This window comes from Paroedura picta, chromosome 5 (genome assembly GCF_049243985.1).
Source record: "Paroedura picta isolate Pp20150507F chromosome 5, Ppicta_v3.0, whole genome shotgun sequence".
Taxonomy (NCBI): Eukaryota; Metazoa; Chordata; class Lepidosauria; order Squamata; family Gekkonidae; genus Paroedura; species Paroedura picta.
This window is the reverse complement of record NC_135373.1, coordinates 125,686,078-125,700,499: the sequence shown is the minus strand read 5'-3', so window position 1 is coordinate 125,700,499 and position 14,422 is coordinate 125,686,078. Positions and strand designations below refer to the sequence as shown.

The window sequence follows — 14,422 nt, the reverse complement described above, 5'->3', positions numbered from 1 at the left end:
CCGGCAGTACGGCCACAATATGGAGCTCCTAGTCCTATTACAAGTCTGACCCCATCAGATCCTGGAAGCCAACCAGGGCTGACCGTGGCTACTATTTGGATGGGGGACCTCCAGGGAACACCAGGGGTCACGACGCAGAGGCAAGCAGTGGCAAACCCTTTAGAAGTGCCAGCCGCCTTTTTGGCCTGAGATAGTGGAACGTCCGGCTCACACCTCACTACTTCCGACACCATGCAGGCAAAACGAGGCCTGGGACTTACGTGTTCTGCCGGTTATCGACACCGGTTGGCTCGGCCCTTCTGGGTAGACAGCATACAGGCTGACGGTGTAGTCCTTGTCCTCTTGCAGGTTCTCCAGTACACAGGAGGAGGCATCTCTGCCCAGAATCATTTCCGATGTCATCCCAGGATTATTGGCTGGGCAAGGACCAAGGCAGGTGAAGATCGCATGAATGAATGAATGAATGAACGAACGAACGAACGAACGAATGAATGTGGAATAAGGCATCAAACTGCACATTGATGCCTTATTCCACATTCATTCATTCATTCATTCTTGGATGCTTTAGGGCTGATCCTGCGTTGAGCAGGGGGTTGGACTAGATGGCCTGTATGGCCCCTTCCAACTCTTTGATTCTATGATTCTATGATTCATTCACTCACTCATTCACTCAGATTTTTATACTGCCCTTCCTTACATCTCTGGGCGGTTTACATAAAACATTGTAGAACATTTACATAGAACGTATGACAATATAACGGATAACCATCACACTATAACATGCCAACGAGAACAACATTTCAACACAACAATAACATGGACAATCCCTAGGTATGCCAAGGGATGTTTCCCCATCAGTTGAATGAAGAGCTGCAGTTAGTGAAGTATGTAGTAAAGGTAGAGCAAGGTCCCCAACATGGCGCCCATGAGCACCGTGGTATCCATTGACACCTCCCCAAGGCCCCATTATGTATTTTTTAGAACGAGGGAAGGGCCCAGGGGAACTGATCTCTGTCACCTGGAGATGAGCTGTAAAACTGGAGGTGGGTCCTCAGATCCCACCTGGGTGCTTGCATCCCTACTCACAGATCTCCAGAAATTACGACTGACCTCCAAACAATAACAATCAGGTTCCCTCGAGGAAATGGCTCCCTTGAAGGGTGGGGTCTCTGGCATTGTACCCTGCTAAGGTCCTCCCCCCCAAGCCCCTCCCCACCCCCAAATCTGCAGGTGTTTCCTAACCCAGAGCTGAGAATCCTCTCTGTCACCTTCCTATGTATTCAAGGTGTTTTAAAGGACTTATTAACCACCCCAAATAAGTTAGATGGGGTAGAACTTTGAAAAGAGAAAGGCATGAAACCCTGACACAGTCCACCAAATTGGAGGCAGGGGAAGCAGTTAGTTTGGACTGGGCACACTTTGTGCATTTACTGCCTTCACGGTGTGGGGGTGTGAGAATTTTCTCGGCAGGATTTCTCCGGACTCAGCAGCGTCTCGGTGGGTGTACTTACGTCTCGGGAGGTAGATCTTGTAGCCTTCCAACTTCCCTAAAGGAGGCGTCCAGGCTAACTTGAGGCTATACAGTCCTTCTTCTATGACCCGGAAGTTGGTCACCGGAGGTATGGGCGCTATAAGATAAACAACACACAACCTGGTCCGTTAGGAACAAAGAGTAGCATCACTCAGGCACGGACAGGGGATTTACCACAGATGGGATTACAGGAGCCCCCGGAAGGGCCAGGGATTCTGTGGATCTGGGATGTGGCAGATATAGCGGTCAGAGGAGGCTGGACAATAGAAAGACTACGAGATGTGTATGTCCTGAGAGTGGGCAACAGGGGATCCTCAGAGCCACCTGAAGTATAGACATGCTCACTGCCTTTCTAACTTCCATCCCATCCCAAGGAACACGGGGAATGGGGCTAAGGGCTGTAACTCACTCCGTCATGGCTCTTGTGCAATGCCAGGCCCATCAAAAATAAGGCAGCGACTCTACAACAGACTGTCCCCAAGTTGCCAGAACAAGATGGCATCACTTCAATCACATGGGGAAGTGACATCACTCTGTCGCCAGCAACAACAGGGGGACGTTGGTGAAGCCCCCCCCCCCACTGCTAGTAAGTCCCCCTACTCTGCCATTGGCGGCTATGGTTACTTCGCAACCCTGTAGCAAATGGACAGGTCGGTGGGAGGCTGTTCTAGGAATCACTGGAAACTCTGTGGTTTTATCATAGAGTTTCTGACCATTCCTAGAGTTCCTGCGATCATTTCCAGTGAAAACAGGCAGCTCTAGGAACAAGTTTTCACTGGGAGTGATGTCATCATGCCCCCTGCATCGCCCCCTGCTGTTTCCTTGCCCCTAACCCTGGAAACCTGAGTGTAGCAGACTCACTGGTTTTTCCTTTGATGGTCATCTGGTCTCCAGCAGCATCTCCATAGATGGCCAGGACGGTGAAGGAATATTTCGTGTCAGGTTTCAGATCTGTCACGAGAGCTGTGCTCTTGGTGCCATCTAAAGCAATCTGTTATTTTTACCCAGGGAGAGGAGGGAGGGAGAGAGGGAGGAAGAGAGGGAAAGGGAGAGGGAGAGAGGAAGGGAGACGGAGGGAGACAGAGAGGAGACGGAGAGAGAGAGGGAGTGGGAGAGGGAGAGGGAGGAAAAGAAGGAGAGAGAGAGAGGAAGAGAGGGAAAGGGAGAGGGAGAGAGGAAGGGACAGGGAGGGACAGAGGGAGAGGGAGGGAGGGAGAGGGAGAGAACACATAAACACGTGAATGCATAGTTCAGGGGTGGCTCTGCAGATGCGTGTGGATATCTGTGGGTGGGGAGGAATCCTTTTCAAAGGAGAGCTAGTATTTTGAGCACAGATACTACGCCAGTTTGGTGTAGTGGTTAGGAGTGCAGACTTCTAATCTGGCATGCCGGGTTCAATTCTGCATCCCCCACATGCAGCCAGCTGGGTGACCTTGGGCTCGCCACGGCACTGATAAAACTGTTCTGACCGAGCAGTGATATCAGGGCTCTCTCAGCCTCACCCACCCTACAGGGTGTTTGTTGTGGGGAGAGGAATGGGAAGGCGACTGTAAGCCGCTTTGAGCCTCCTTTGGGTAGGGAAAAGCGGCATATAAGAACCAACTCTTCTTCTTCTCCTTCAAATAAGGGAGCTGCCATTTCAATCCAGCTTGTGTTGTTCACTGAATTCTCTCATACATTCCTCATCAACCCTTTTGGGGAATGATCACAACGTTCAGAAGAAGTTTATCTGGCCCCTGACCTGGATTGCCCAGGCTAGCTTGATCTCATCAGCTACACAGCATTGTCCCTGGCTAATGCGAGCATGGGAGACCACCAATCATAGAATCATAGAATCATAGAGTTGGAAGGGGTCATAGAGGCCATCTAGTCCAACCCCCTGCTCAGCGCAGGATCAGCCCTAAGCATCCTAAAGCATCCAAGAAAAGTGTGTATCCAGCCTTTGCTTGAAGACTGCCAGTCCACGGTTGCTATGCAAAGGCAGGCAATAGGAAACCACTGAAAACCCTACACGTTCTGACAGGGGCTCATGGTAATTGTAGTCCACTGACATCTCAGTTTGGCCAACCCTGGCATAGTTAGTCTCCCTTGGCTAGGCTGTTTCAAAGCAGAAACAGGAATCTTCCCCCCCCCAAAAAAAAATTATTTAAATTCCACTTCATAAAAATACATTTAACCACCTCAAAAAGTAACATGATTACAGGCTATATTACATTTACAAATAATAACTTCCAACTGCATTTGTTGGGGAATATACAAAAAAAAAAACAATAAATCTCCTACTCAAAATCTCTAAATCCATTCCCATTTCCCCTTATAAATCATAAATCATAACCAATAGACATAAATCCACAATTATACTGTTTTCTTATATACTGTATCCAAAAATTCCATTTTGTCTTGAAGTCTGATAAGGTAAAGGTAAAGATATCCCCTGTGCAAGCACCGAGTCATGTCTGACCCTTGGGGTGACGCCCTCTAGCGTTTTCATGGCAGACTCAATACGGGGTGGTTTGCCAGTGCCTTCCCCAGTCATGACCGTTTACCCCCCAGCAAGCTGGGTACTCATTTTACCGACCTCGGAAGGATGGAAGGCTGAGTCAACCTTGAGCCGGCTGCTGGGATTGAACTCCCAGCCTTATGGGCAAAGCTTTCAGACGGCTGCCTTACCACTCTGCGCCACAAGAGGCTCTTGAAGTCTGATATATCAGTTTAAATACTGGTTTCACAAGTCTAGGCTTCTTCAGCCGACAGGGGCAGTCATAAAAATCAATCAATCGAATAAATAATTTTTTTTAAATGTTCTAAATATGGCTTCACCTGCCGCAGGTCTTCCACAGTGGCCTGCCCAGTAGCAGAAAGAGATTCCACCAGGAGGTGATAGCTGGTCACTTTCCCTGTGGCAGGCGTCCAACTCAGCGTGGCAGAATTGTAGCTTGGTGCGCTGAGTGTGAGGTCCCGAGGCCCGATGATTTTCTCCACTGCAAAAATAAGAAGGGAAACAAACCCAAATTTCAAGAGACGGGATGCCAAGGAGCAAGGGAAGCAGGGACCAAACATTTAAACCAAGCGCTACGTTGAAACAGATGGTGCCCAGTGAGTCCTGGGTTCAAGACATGTGTAGATCCAGTGGCTTGACAGGACTTTCCACCATCCAATCTATGGATTAGAACAGGGGTAGTCAAACTGCGGCCCTCCAGATGTCCATGGACTACAATTCCCAGGAGCCCCTGCCAGCGAATGCTGGCAGGGGCTTCTGGGAATTGTAGTCCATGGACATCTGGAGGGCCGCAGTTTGATTACCCCTGGATTAGAACATGGGTGGCCGAACTGTGGCTCTCCAGATGTCTGTGGACTTCAATTCCCATGAGCCCCTGGCGTCACAGACCATGAATGGCCTTAAAGGTATAGGAGGAACCAGCAAAATTATCCCTCTCTCTGGTCCACAGAAAAGATTGATTCCACAGGCGGTTTCTTTAGGCGTTCCTGGCTTGAGGAGGGACTCACCGTTGGCTGTTTGCTTTACGGGCCGCGGAGGCTCAGAGGCAGTGAAGCAGAGCCTGCGGGAGAGTTTGGCCGACAGGCTGCTGAGCAGATGGAAGTCTTCCGCGTAAAGCGTGTGCTCCTCTGCAGGGTCGGAGGCAATTTTACTCAGCTGGTTCCTGTCTGCATTCTTCACTCCTAGCGGGCACAAGGAGGACAAAGGAAAGAATTGAGGCCCCTCAGGTCCCAGTGGCTGCCATTTATCAGAATTTGCAAGAATATGCAGTCACCTGGGCATGATGCAACAGCATCTGAGGAGTATCGACAGGGAGACATCGTATTAGCTATCATATTTGGAGTAGACTCAGACTCCTAAAACCCTTATTGGCATACATATTTGGAGTAGGAACTTCCTGCTATTTTCAAATAATCTCCTCCTCATAGGTTCAGTTGGAAACTTCCTATTCCTTTGAGCACACTTCCTCTTGATTGCCTCCAGATGAAAAGCAACAGTTAGTCAGTTAGGTCTCTCTCTCTCTCTCTCTCTCTATCTCTATCTCTATCTCTCTTCACTTTCTTTACAAAGTTGTTTCAGTTCTCAATAAAGCTATTTATTCTTTAAGCAGCTGGTGCTTCACTGCATATTTAAACTCTGCCAACACCACTGAGCTCTATGGGTCAAAGTAAACAAAATGAAGAGGGGGACAGAGATGAGATGGGCAATGAAGCACCCATCACTCCAGATATTATGCTCTCCTATAAAGCTAACTGCAAAGGGGTGCAGCACCACCAGGATGCTTAGAAGAATAAAATGGTGTTCTTTCAAAGAGACACAACTTTGTAAAGAGGATGCTGGCAGTTCTACCACCAGGCCTTGGCTTAACTGACTCTGTGGGGGGCAGTCAATAGTTCCTCCCTTTGCAAAATGCAGGGAGATAGATTGTCAACACATATGGGGGGGAGCTGCTGTTTGACAGCCCACTCCTCATCACGATGGACATTTTGTTGATGGTAATAACATAGCCTTTCGGAATGAGAAGAACCGTGTTGCCGTGGAACTCCCCTTGACAGAGGGCCAAACTTGACATTATTGTGCATGGTTGTATGTGACAAAATGCCAATGTTTTTTTTCCCCCTCCCTAAATGAAAAGCAGTCCTGGGAGTGAATGAATACTATTTTATTTATATATTACTCCATTCCTAACGTACAATAAAAACCCCATTAAAAAAACCCTTAACAATTAGCAATCAATAATTAAGATGGTGGTAGTCACATCCCAAAGAATTGAGGCTTTTGAACTCTGGTGCTGGAGAAGACTCTTGCGAGTCCCTTGGACTGCAAGGTGAACAAACCGGTCTGTCCTAGAGGAGATCAGCCCTGACTGCTCCTTAGAAGGCCAGATCCTGAAGATGAAACTCAAATACTTTGGCCACCTCATGAGAAGGAAGGACTCCCTGGAGAAGAGCCTAATGCTGGGAGCGATCGAGGGCAAAAGAAGAAGGGGACGACAGAGAATGAGGTGGCTGGATGGAGTCTCTGAAGCAGTCAGTGCAAACTTAAAAGGACTCCGGGGAATGGGAGAGGACAGGAAGACCTTCTGCATACCATATGTGCAACATGCTGTATCAGGCTGCCTTATACTGAGTCCATCAAGGTCAGTAATTGTCTACTCAGACCAACAGCAGCTCTCCAGGGTCCCAGGTTGAGTTCTTTCCCATCCCTTCCTGCCTGGTCCTTTTAACTGGAGATGTCAGGGATCGAACCTGGAACCTTCTGCATGCCAAGCAGAGGCTCTGCCACTGACCCACAGCCCTTCCCTGTGTGTGTACACACAAACATCCATACATATTACATTTTGCACATGCAGATTCCCTGCTGGGTGTGCAATAGTGCATGGTCACTTTGTCGGCCCCAGGGATTCTACTATACGTACCCACTGCAAACACTGCGACCCCCTGGTCCCTCAGAGCTGCTGCGGGGCCATCGACAGAATCCAGAGATTTCCCGTCTGTAATTAAAATCACTACCTGCAATGAAACAGGGCAAGATTGAAAGCAGTCAGGTGGATCCTCCAGGGCAACCGGCAGAGGAAAATGTGAAGAAGAAGAAGATGAGAGCTTGGTGTCATGGTTTAATTTTTCCTACCTAAAGGCAGAACTTTACATTTTTCACTATTAAAATTCATTTTAGCCCAGCATTCCAGCCTGTCAAGATCAGCCTGTATCCTGATTCTGTCTTTTGGTGTGTTTGCTACCCTTCCCAGTTTAGGATCATCTGCAAATTTAATAAGCACACCCTCTATTTCTTCTTCCAAATCCTTCATTGAACAACACAGGCCCCAGGACAAATCCCTGAGCACTCCACTCATCACTCCTCTCCAAGATGATGAACCATTTACAAGCACCCTTTGGCTTGTTTCCCCATTCCTCCCCCACATGCAGCCAGCTGGGTGACCTTGAGCTCGCCATAGCACTGATAAAGCTGTTCTGACCAAGCAGGAATCTCAGGGCTTTCCCACCCTTCCTTCCTCACAGGATGTGTCTTGTGGGGAGAGGAAAGGGAAGGCGATTGGAAGCCGCTTTGAGATTCCTTCACGTAGAGAAAAGCAGCATATAAGAACCAACTCTTCTTCTTTTTCAGTAATCTCAGGGCTCTCTCAGCCTCACCCGCCCCACAGGGTGTCTGTTGTGGGGAGAGGAAAGGGAAGGTGACTGTAAGCCGCTTTGAGCCTCCTTCGGGTAGAGAAAAGTGGCATATAAGATCCAACTCTTCTTCTTCAGTAATCAGGGCTCTCTCAGCCTCGCCTGCCCCACAGGGTGTCTGTTGTGGGGAGAGGAAAGGGAAGGTGACTGTAAGCCGCTTTGAGCCTCCTTTGGGTGGAGAAAAGCAGCATATAAGAACCAACTCTTCTTCTTCTTCTTCTTCTTCTTCTTCTTCTTCTTCATTAATCTCAGGGCTCTCTCAGCCTCACCCACCTCACAGGGTGTCTGTTGTGGGGAGAGGAAAGGGAAGGCGATTGGAAGCTCTGCTTCCCAACCATATTCTGCACCACTTCTGGGTTTTCTCAAAGCCTGAAGAAAGTTTCAAGGGTTTCTCGATGGTAAAAAAATATTAAGAAATCCTGAGCTTAGAGTATGTTAGCCTTTAAGGGTTGGATGACACATTGGTAAGCAAAGGATAGAGATAGATATGGATAGAGATAGACAGAGATTGGGGATTGACCATTTCTTCTGCCTTTCTCCGAATGACTCAGCATCATTTACCATATGAGAAGTATAACAGGGAAGTTTTGAATTCCCCCTCCTTGGTTTGGAATCTGGTAAGTCGTCCTCCTCCTTAGAAGAAGAAACAGAGCTGGGATTTTTTTTTTATACCCTGCTTTTCACTAACCAAAGGAGTCTCAAAGCGTCTTACAAACACCTTTCTGTTCCTCTCCCCTAAACAGACACCCTGTGTGGTAGGTGAGGCCGAGAGAGCTCTAAGAGAACAGCTCTGTGAGAACAGCTCTAACAGAACTGACTAGCCCAAGGTCACCCAGTTGGCTGCATGTGGAAGAGTGGGGAATTAAAGCTGATTCTCCAGGTTAGAGTCTGTCTCTCTTTCACCACTACAAGACATTGGCTCTACAGAGCAGGGTTAGTCAACCTGTGGTCCTCCAGATGTTCATGGACTACAATTCCCATGAGCCCCTGCCAGCAAACGCTGGCAGGGGCTCATGGGATTTGTAGTCCATGAACATCTGGAGGACCACAGGTTGACAACCCCTGCTATAAGGTAAAGGTAAAGGTCTCCCCTGTGCAAGCACCGGGTCATGTCTGACCCTTGGGGTGACGCCCTCTAGCGTTTTCATGGCAGACTCAATATGGGGTGGTTTGCCAGTGCCTTCCCCAGTCATTACCGTTTACCCCCCAGCAGCAAGCTGGGTACTCATTTTACCGACCTCGGAAGGATGGAAGGCTGAGTCAACCTTGAGCCGGCTGCTGGGATCGAACTCCCAGCCTCATGGGCAGAGCTTTCAGACAGCTGCCTTACCACTCTGCGCCACAAGAGGCTCTCTGCTATAGAGTGTTACATTTCTGAATCCAGGTCAGATGGACTTGGGATTCATGGGCAACACATGCACTGATTTCCCCAGGTCAGAATCACAGTCATTACAAAGCAGAGGCACCTGCATACCACATCACAACACAGAGTGCAAATTGTTCGACAATGCCCGAGGAGAATTGTCAAGGGGCTTCTAACATTTGCATATGTGCCGTTAAATCTCCCATGCCACCGGAAAATTAATGTCAAAGGCAGGAAACAGGATGTGTTTATTCCTTTTTTCCAAAAAAGAATCCCGACTCTCAGCCAGCGCTGAATATATATTCATACAAAATGCATTAGGGTTAATTGGACAGATGTGTTACATACACATTGCAATGGGCATTTCCCTTGCTGCCAGCAGGTGGGGCTCTCGCTCCACTTAACTCCGCTGCTTTAAAAACTAGGCTGGTTCAAGGAACAAGGTAAAGGTAAAGGTATCCCCTGTGCAAGCACCGGGTCATGTCTGACCCTTGGGGTGACGCCCTCCAGCGTTTTCATGGCAGACTCAATACGGGGTGGTTTGCCAGTGCCTTCCCCAGTCATTACCATTGACCCCCCAGCAAGAGCAAGCTGGGTACTCATTTTACCGACCTCGGAAGGATGGAAGGCGGAGTCAACCTTGAGCCGGCTGCTGGGATCGAACTCCCAGCCTCATGGGCAGAGCTTTCAGACTGCTGCCTTACCACTCTGCGCCACAAGAGGCTCTTTCAAGGAACAAGGGAGGTGCCAAATCAGGTAGGGACCAAAAAGGCACTCACCTTTGCCACATCTTCTCTCAGTTTCCCTCTACTGAAGGCTGAGTCTGCCAGAAAAGCAAAGGCGTCTCCTGTTTTTCCGTGCCCCCCTTGGAACGACAGGTCCCGGATGGCCACCAATACTTCCTCAACGGTGATGTAATCCGTCAGGTCGATGCTTATTCTGGTAGCAGCGAGGAAATCCACAGGTAAAGCAAAGGGAAGTGCAGACAGATTGGGTTGAAATCCAGACAGGTGAAGGTTCTTAATATGTGCTCATCATACTCCCGAGACACGTAGATAAATATGACTGAATTCACAACAACAAATATCCTCGAAAACTTTCCCGAGGAGGCCTAAACATTCCCCCTGAAGGGAGGAATGTTGAGAGCCACTGAAATTCAGTTAAAGAAAAAGGGTAGGGTGGGGGAATAATTTATCCAAGCCCTTCAGAAGTTGTAAAATTGGGCTGGGGGGGGGAGTCCAAATTGGTCACCTCCCTGCATGGCTTTATTATGCATTTATTTAAAATATTTATTAGCCTCCTTTCTAACGGACAGGAATTCAGTGCAGCTTACAATGTAAATAACAGCAAAACCCAAGAAAATACATAAATGCATTTTTTTTTCTTAAATCCACTAGTTTAAAATCAATAATTAAAAACTGCTGGGAAGCAGATGCCTTCATGAATAAAACTGTCTTACAGCTTGTACTGTTGAATAATAGTAGTTGCGGCATTAAAATCAGAAATCTGCATCAGATATCAAACCCTGGAATCAAATATTACTGGATATTAAATACAGACACTAAATAGTTAGAGGCTATTTATTTAATATTCTTCACTGAGAAGAATTTGGCAGAAGATTTTGGGTAGAAAGTACACTCCAGTTTAGCCCTAGTCCACATTGTAAATTGCCTCCTGAGAACCAGTGTGGTGTGGTGGTTAAGAGGCAACCTCTAATATTTAAATCTGGGTTTGATTCCCCGCCCCTCCATAGCTGGGTGACCTTGGGCCAATCACAGTTCTCTCAGAGCTCTCGGCCCCACCTACCTCACAGAGTGTCTGCTGTGGGGAGAGGAAGGGAAGTTGCTTGTCAGCTGCTTTGAGACACATGCAGCCAACCGGGTGACTTTGGACCAGTTCTCTCAGAGCTCTCTCAGCCTCACCTCCCTCACAGGGTGGTGGTTGTGGGGAGAGGAAGGGGAGGTGATTGTAAGTTGCCTTTAGACTACTTACTTCTTCTTCTCTGGTTTATTGAACCTGAGACACTGGAACTCTGTTCTTGAGTTACAGTGAATAAAAGGACAATTAAAGCATTAAAGTCTGATAGTAGTAGAGAGCATTAAGATTTGGGGGGTGGGGGCGCTGGGCTTTTGAGAGTACACACTTGATTTTGCTTTGTATATGTGTTAAGAAATTCTCACATTGCGTTCATGAAGACATGAAGAGCTCAATGTAGGATTGAAAACACACATTTATTTAGGGACCAGTCCCTGTTTTCATTTGTAAAGTGAACGCATGTTGTCTCTTTCTTCCCAATAGATGTGCACCTTGACAGGCAGGACGCACATGCGTTGGTCATAACATGAACAGAAAAGCCTCCACCGAGGCAGAAAGCACTGCTTCTGGATCACAGGGCGACAATGCCCAAACCTTGAAAGCTCAAGATCTTAAATCTATTTCCTTCCACACCTGCAGATAGTTTTCAATGCTCTCTTAACATTGTTGATATTTTAAGTGTTTAGGTTGCTTCTATTGTAATTTTAAATTGTTGAAAGTCACCATGAGCCGGCATTGCCAGGAGTGGCGGGTCAGAAACTGGGATGGATGGACGGATGGACGGATGGATAGATAGAAACAAATTAACTAACAAACCCCCTTTCTTTATCAATCCTTTGTGGATTATAAACATACAGAAGAAGAAGGAGGAGGAGGAGAAGGAGGAGGAGGAGGAGGAGGAGGAGGAGAAGGAGAAGGAGAAGGAGAAGGAGAAGGAGAAGGAGAAGGAGAAGGAGAAGGAGAAGGAGAAGGAGAAGGAGGGATTCTGCAGGGGTTTGACTAGATGAATGTAGAGGTCCCTTCCAACTCTATAATTCTAAGAAGAAGAAGAAGAAGAAGAAGAAGAAGAAGAAGAAGAAGAAGAAGAAGAAGAAGAAGAAGAAGAAGAAGAAGAAGAAGAAGAAGAAGAAGAAGAAGAAGAAGAAGAAGAAGAAGAAGAAGAAAGGGGAGGAGGAGGTAGTTTTTTATATCCCACTTTTCTCTACCAGAAGGAGTCTCAGTGGCTAACAATCGCCTTCCCTTCCTCCCCCTCCCCCCATAAGTGACACCCTGTGATGTAGGTGAAGTTGAGAGAGCTCTAAGAGAAACTGCTCTGTGAGACCAACTCTAACAGGACTGTGACTAGCTCAAGGTCACCAAACTGGCTACATGAGGAAGAGAGGGAAGGAGAAGGAGAAGGAGAAGGAGAAGGAGAAGGAGAAGGAGAAGGAGAAGGAGAAGGAGAAGGAGAAGGAGAAGGAGAAGGAGGGATTCTGCGGGGGTTTGACTAGATGAATGTAGAGGTCCCTTCCAACTCTATAATTCTAAGAAGAAGAAGAAGAAGAAGAAGAAGAAGAAGAAGAAGAAGAAGATACTTGATGGCCCACCTTGGCTTATCTCCATACACCACCACACCCAGGCGAATGCCTGCCTTCCCCAGCATGGCATTTTTGAACGTCTGGATGACACGGCTGATAAAGTCTTTGACCTGCCGGAAGCCATTCTCCCCGATGCTCCAAGACTCTTCCACGAGGAACACAATGTCTGCCGTTTCCGCTGTACCACAGGCTGGGAGGAGAAAAAGAAACACCTTGAAAGCACAGGTTCTGAACAGGAGAACTCTTTACCGATCTGGCTTGGGTCACCCGCAGCAGCTGGGACCATTAGCTGGATTCAAGGTCTACTCTGAGCAGACTTCTGCAACTCACCCTACATAGGGCTCCCCTTGACCCTTTCCCAGAAACTCTAACTGGTCCAAAAACGAGGCAGTGCTAGTCCTCACAAGGACCCAGTGGAGGGCATATATAACACCAGTGCTCTTCCAACTGGGTGACCATGGGCCAGTCACAGTTCTGTCAGAGCTGTTCTCTCAGAGAAGTTCTGTCAGAGCTCTCTCCACCCCACCTACCTATTGTGGGGAGAGGAAGAGAATTGTGATTGTAAACCTCTTTGAGATTCCTTTGCATAGACCAAGAAAAGGAAAATAAACCTTTTTGAACAGAGTGGGGGGCTGTCTCTCCTTTTTTGATAAAATGTTGATAAAAGCTGCTCTCAACAACAGACTGCAATGGATTTCTCCCTCCAGCTCTCAAGAAGTAATTTATCCCCACAGCGAATGAAGGCGTAGGTGGTTTGAAGAAGGACCTCACGCCCCCCCAATCATATGCGCCACCCCCCAAAATTGTTTAAAAAAAAACAAAAACCCTGACATGTGTTTAAACCCATTTAGCCTGGCAACTTCTGCAACAAAATACTTGCCCAAGACAGCTATATTAATCATAAGGGGGATATGATTTTGTTTGAGACTTTCCCTGCGCCTCTTAGATTACCCCTTTCCATAAATCAAAAGGTTGTCGGGGACATCGGCACAGGCTGATTTATTGCGCTGTTCTCTGGCTCTGAATTAAACAGCATTATAGTCGGGCGCATGGGTTTAATTGACAGCTTGGAATTTAATAGGGGTAATTCTTGAAGCTGGTGCCAGTGTGTCCCGTTAACTCTTTGGTGGATGCCACGAAGCTTAAAGGCACCCTCTGACATACTCAAGGCTGGAGTTTGGGTTACCAAGAGTCCCCTGTGGCAGTGGATGGGGGATGCGGGGTACGGGTGGGGAACTCTTGGAGAACTGGGGGAGGAGTCTGGGGATGACAGGGACACAAAGGTGCCCGATGGCCGCAGAAAAATCTCGTATGATGGTTTGGGAGCGGACACTATGGCATCTCCTTTTATAAGGCACTGGCAGTAGGAGAACAGTTGTGAATTTCCTGGATACTACAGGGGGGGTTGGACTAGATGACCCCGTAGGTCCCTTCCAACTCTATGATTCCAAGCCAGTATCTTAGAAACAAACTGGATTTTGAGAGAATAAACTTTCAAGAGTCAAAAGTTCCTTTCGTAGGCTTGTCAGGTCCCCCTTGGCTGCCAGCAGGGGCTGGGGAGTGGGGTTTCTAGATCCAGGTCAGGAAACATTTGGAGATTTGGGGTGGAGTTTGGGGGACAGGGACCCCAGAGGGATACCATGCCACAGAGTCCTCCCTTCAAATCAGCCACTTTCTCCAGGGGACCTGATCTCTGCAGCCCAGAGAAGATACGCAATTCCAGGGGATCTGGAGGGTGGCATACAGGGGGTGACCTGTGGAAAGATTTATTTTATTATATTCTTGCTGTCTGAAGTAGTATTGTGTTAGATGATAAGGGGAGATTAGCCAACAGGACATAGAGGCCAAGGCCTTCCCTTGCTATTTCCATCTGGCTCAGGGATTCAAAGCTTTAGTGCCCCTGACTGTGGAGGTTCCCCTCAGTGACCATGGCTAATAGCGGTTGATAAG

The 14,422-nt window shown here is 47.8% G+C and overlaps 1 protein-coding gene across 1 annotated transcript in view; it reads right to left on the bottom strand.

The window, feature by feature from the left end:
- LOC143838901 (uncharacterized) overlaps window positions 1-14,422 on the bottom strand; it is a 146,048-nt gene that overhangs the window by 114,843 nt on the left and 16,783 nt on the right. Inside the window, exons 3-10 of the mRNA XM_077340803.1 lie at window positions 12,482-12,662; window positions 9,860-10,019; window positions 6,949-7,042; window positions 5,039-5,212; window positions 4,352-4,512; window positions 2,393-2,522; window positions 1,512-1,628; window positions 261-416 (exon numbers count right to left, since the gene is read on the bottom strand). Coding sequence (XP_077196918.1) covers window positions 261-416; window positions 1,512-1,628; window positions 2,393-2,522; window positions 4,352-4,512; window positions 5,039-5,212; window positions 6,949-7,042; window positions 9,860-10,019; window positions 12,482-12,662 — 1,173 coding nt within the window. The remainder of the gene's footprint in view (window positions 1-260; window positions 417-1,511; window positions 1,629-2,392; window positions 2,523-4,351; window positions 4,513-5,038; window positions 5,213-6,948; window positions 7,043-9,859; window positions 10,020-12,481; window positions 12,663-14,422) is intronic.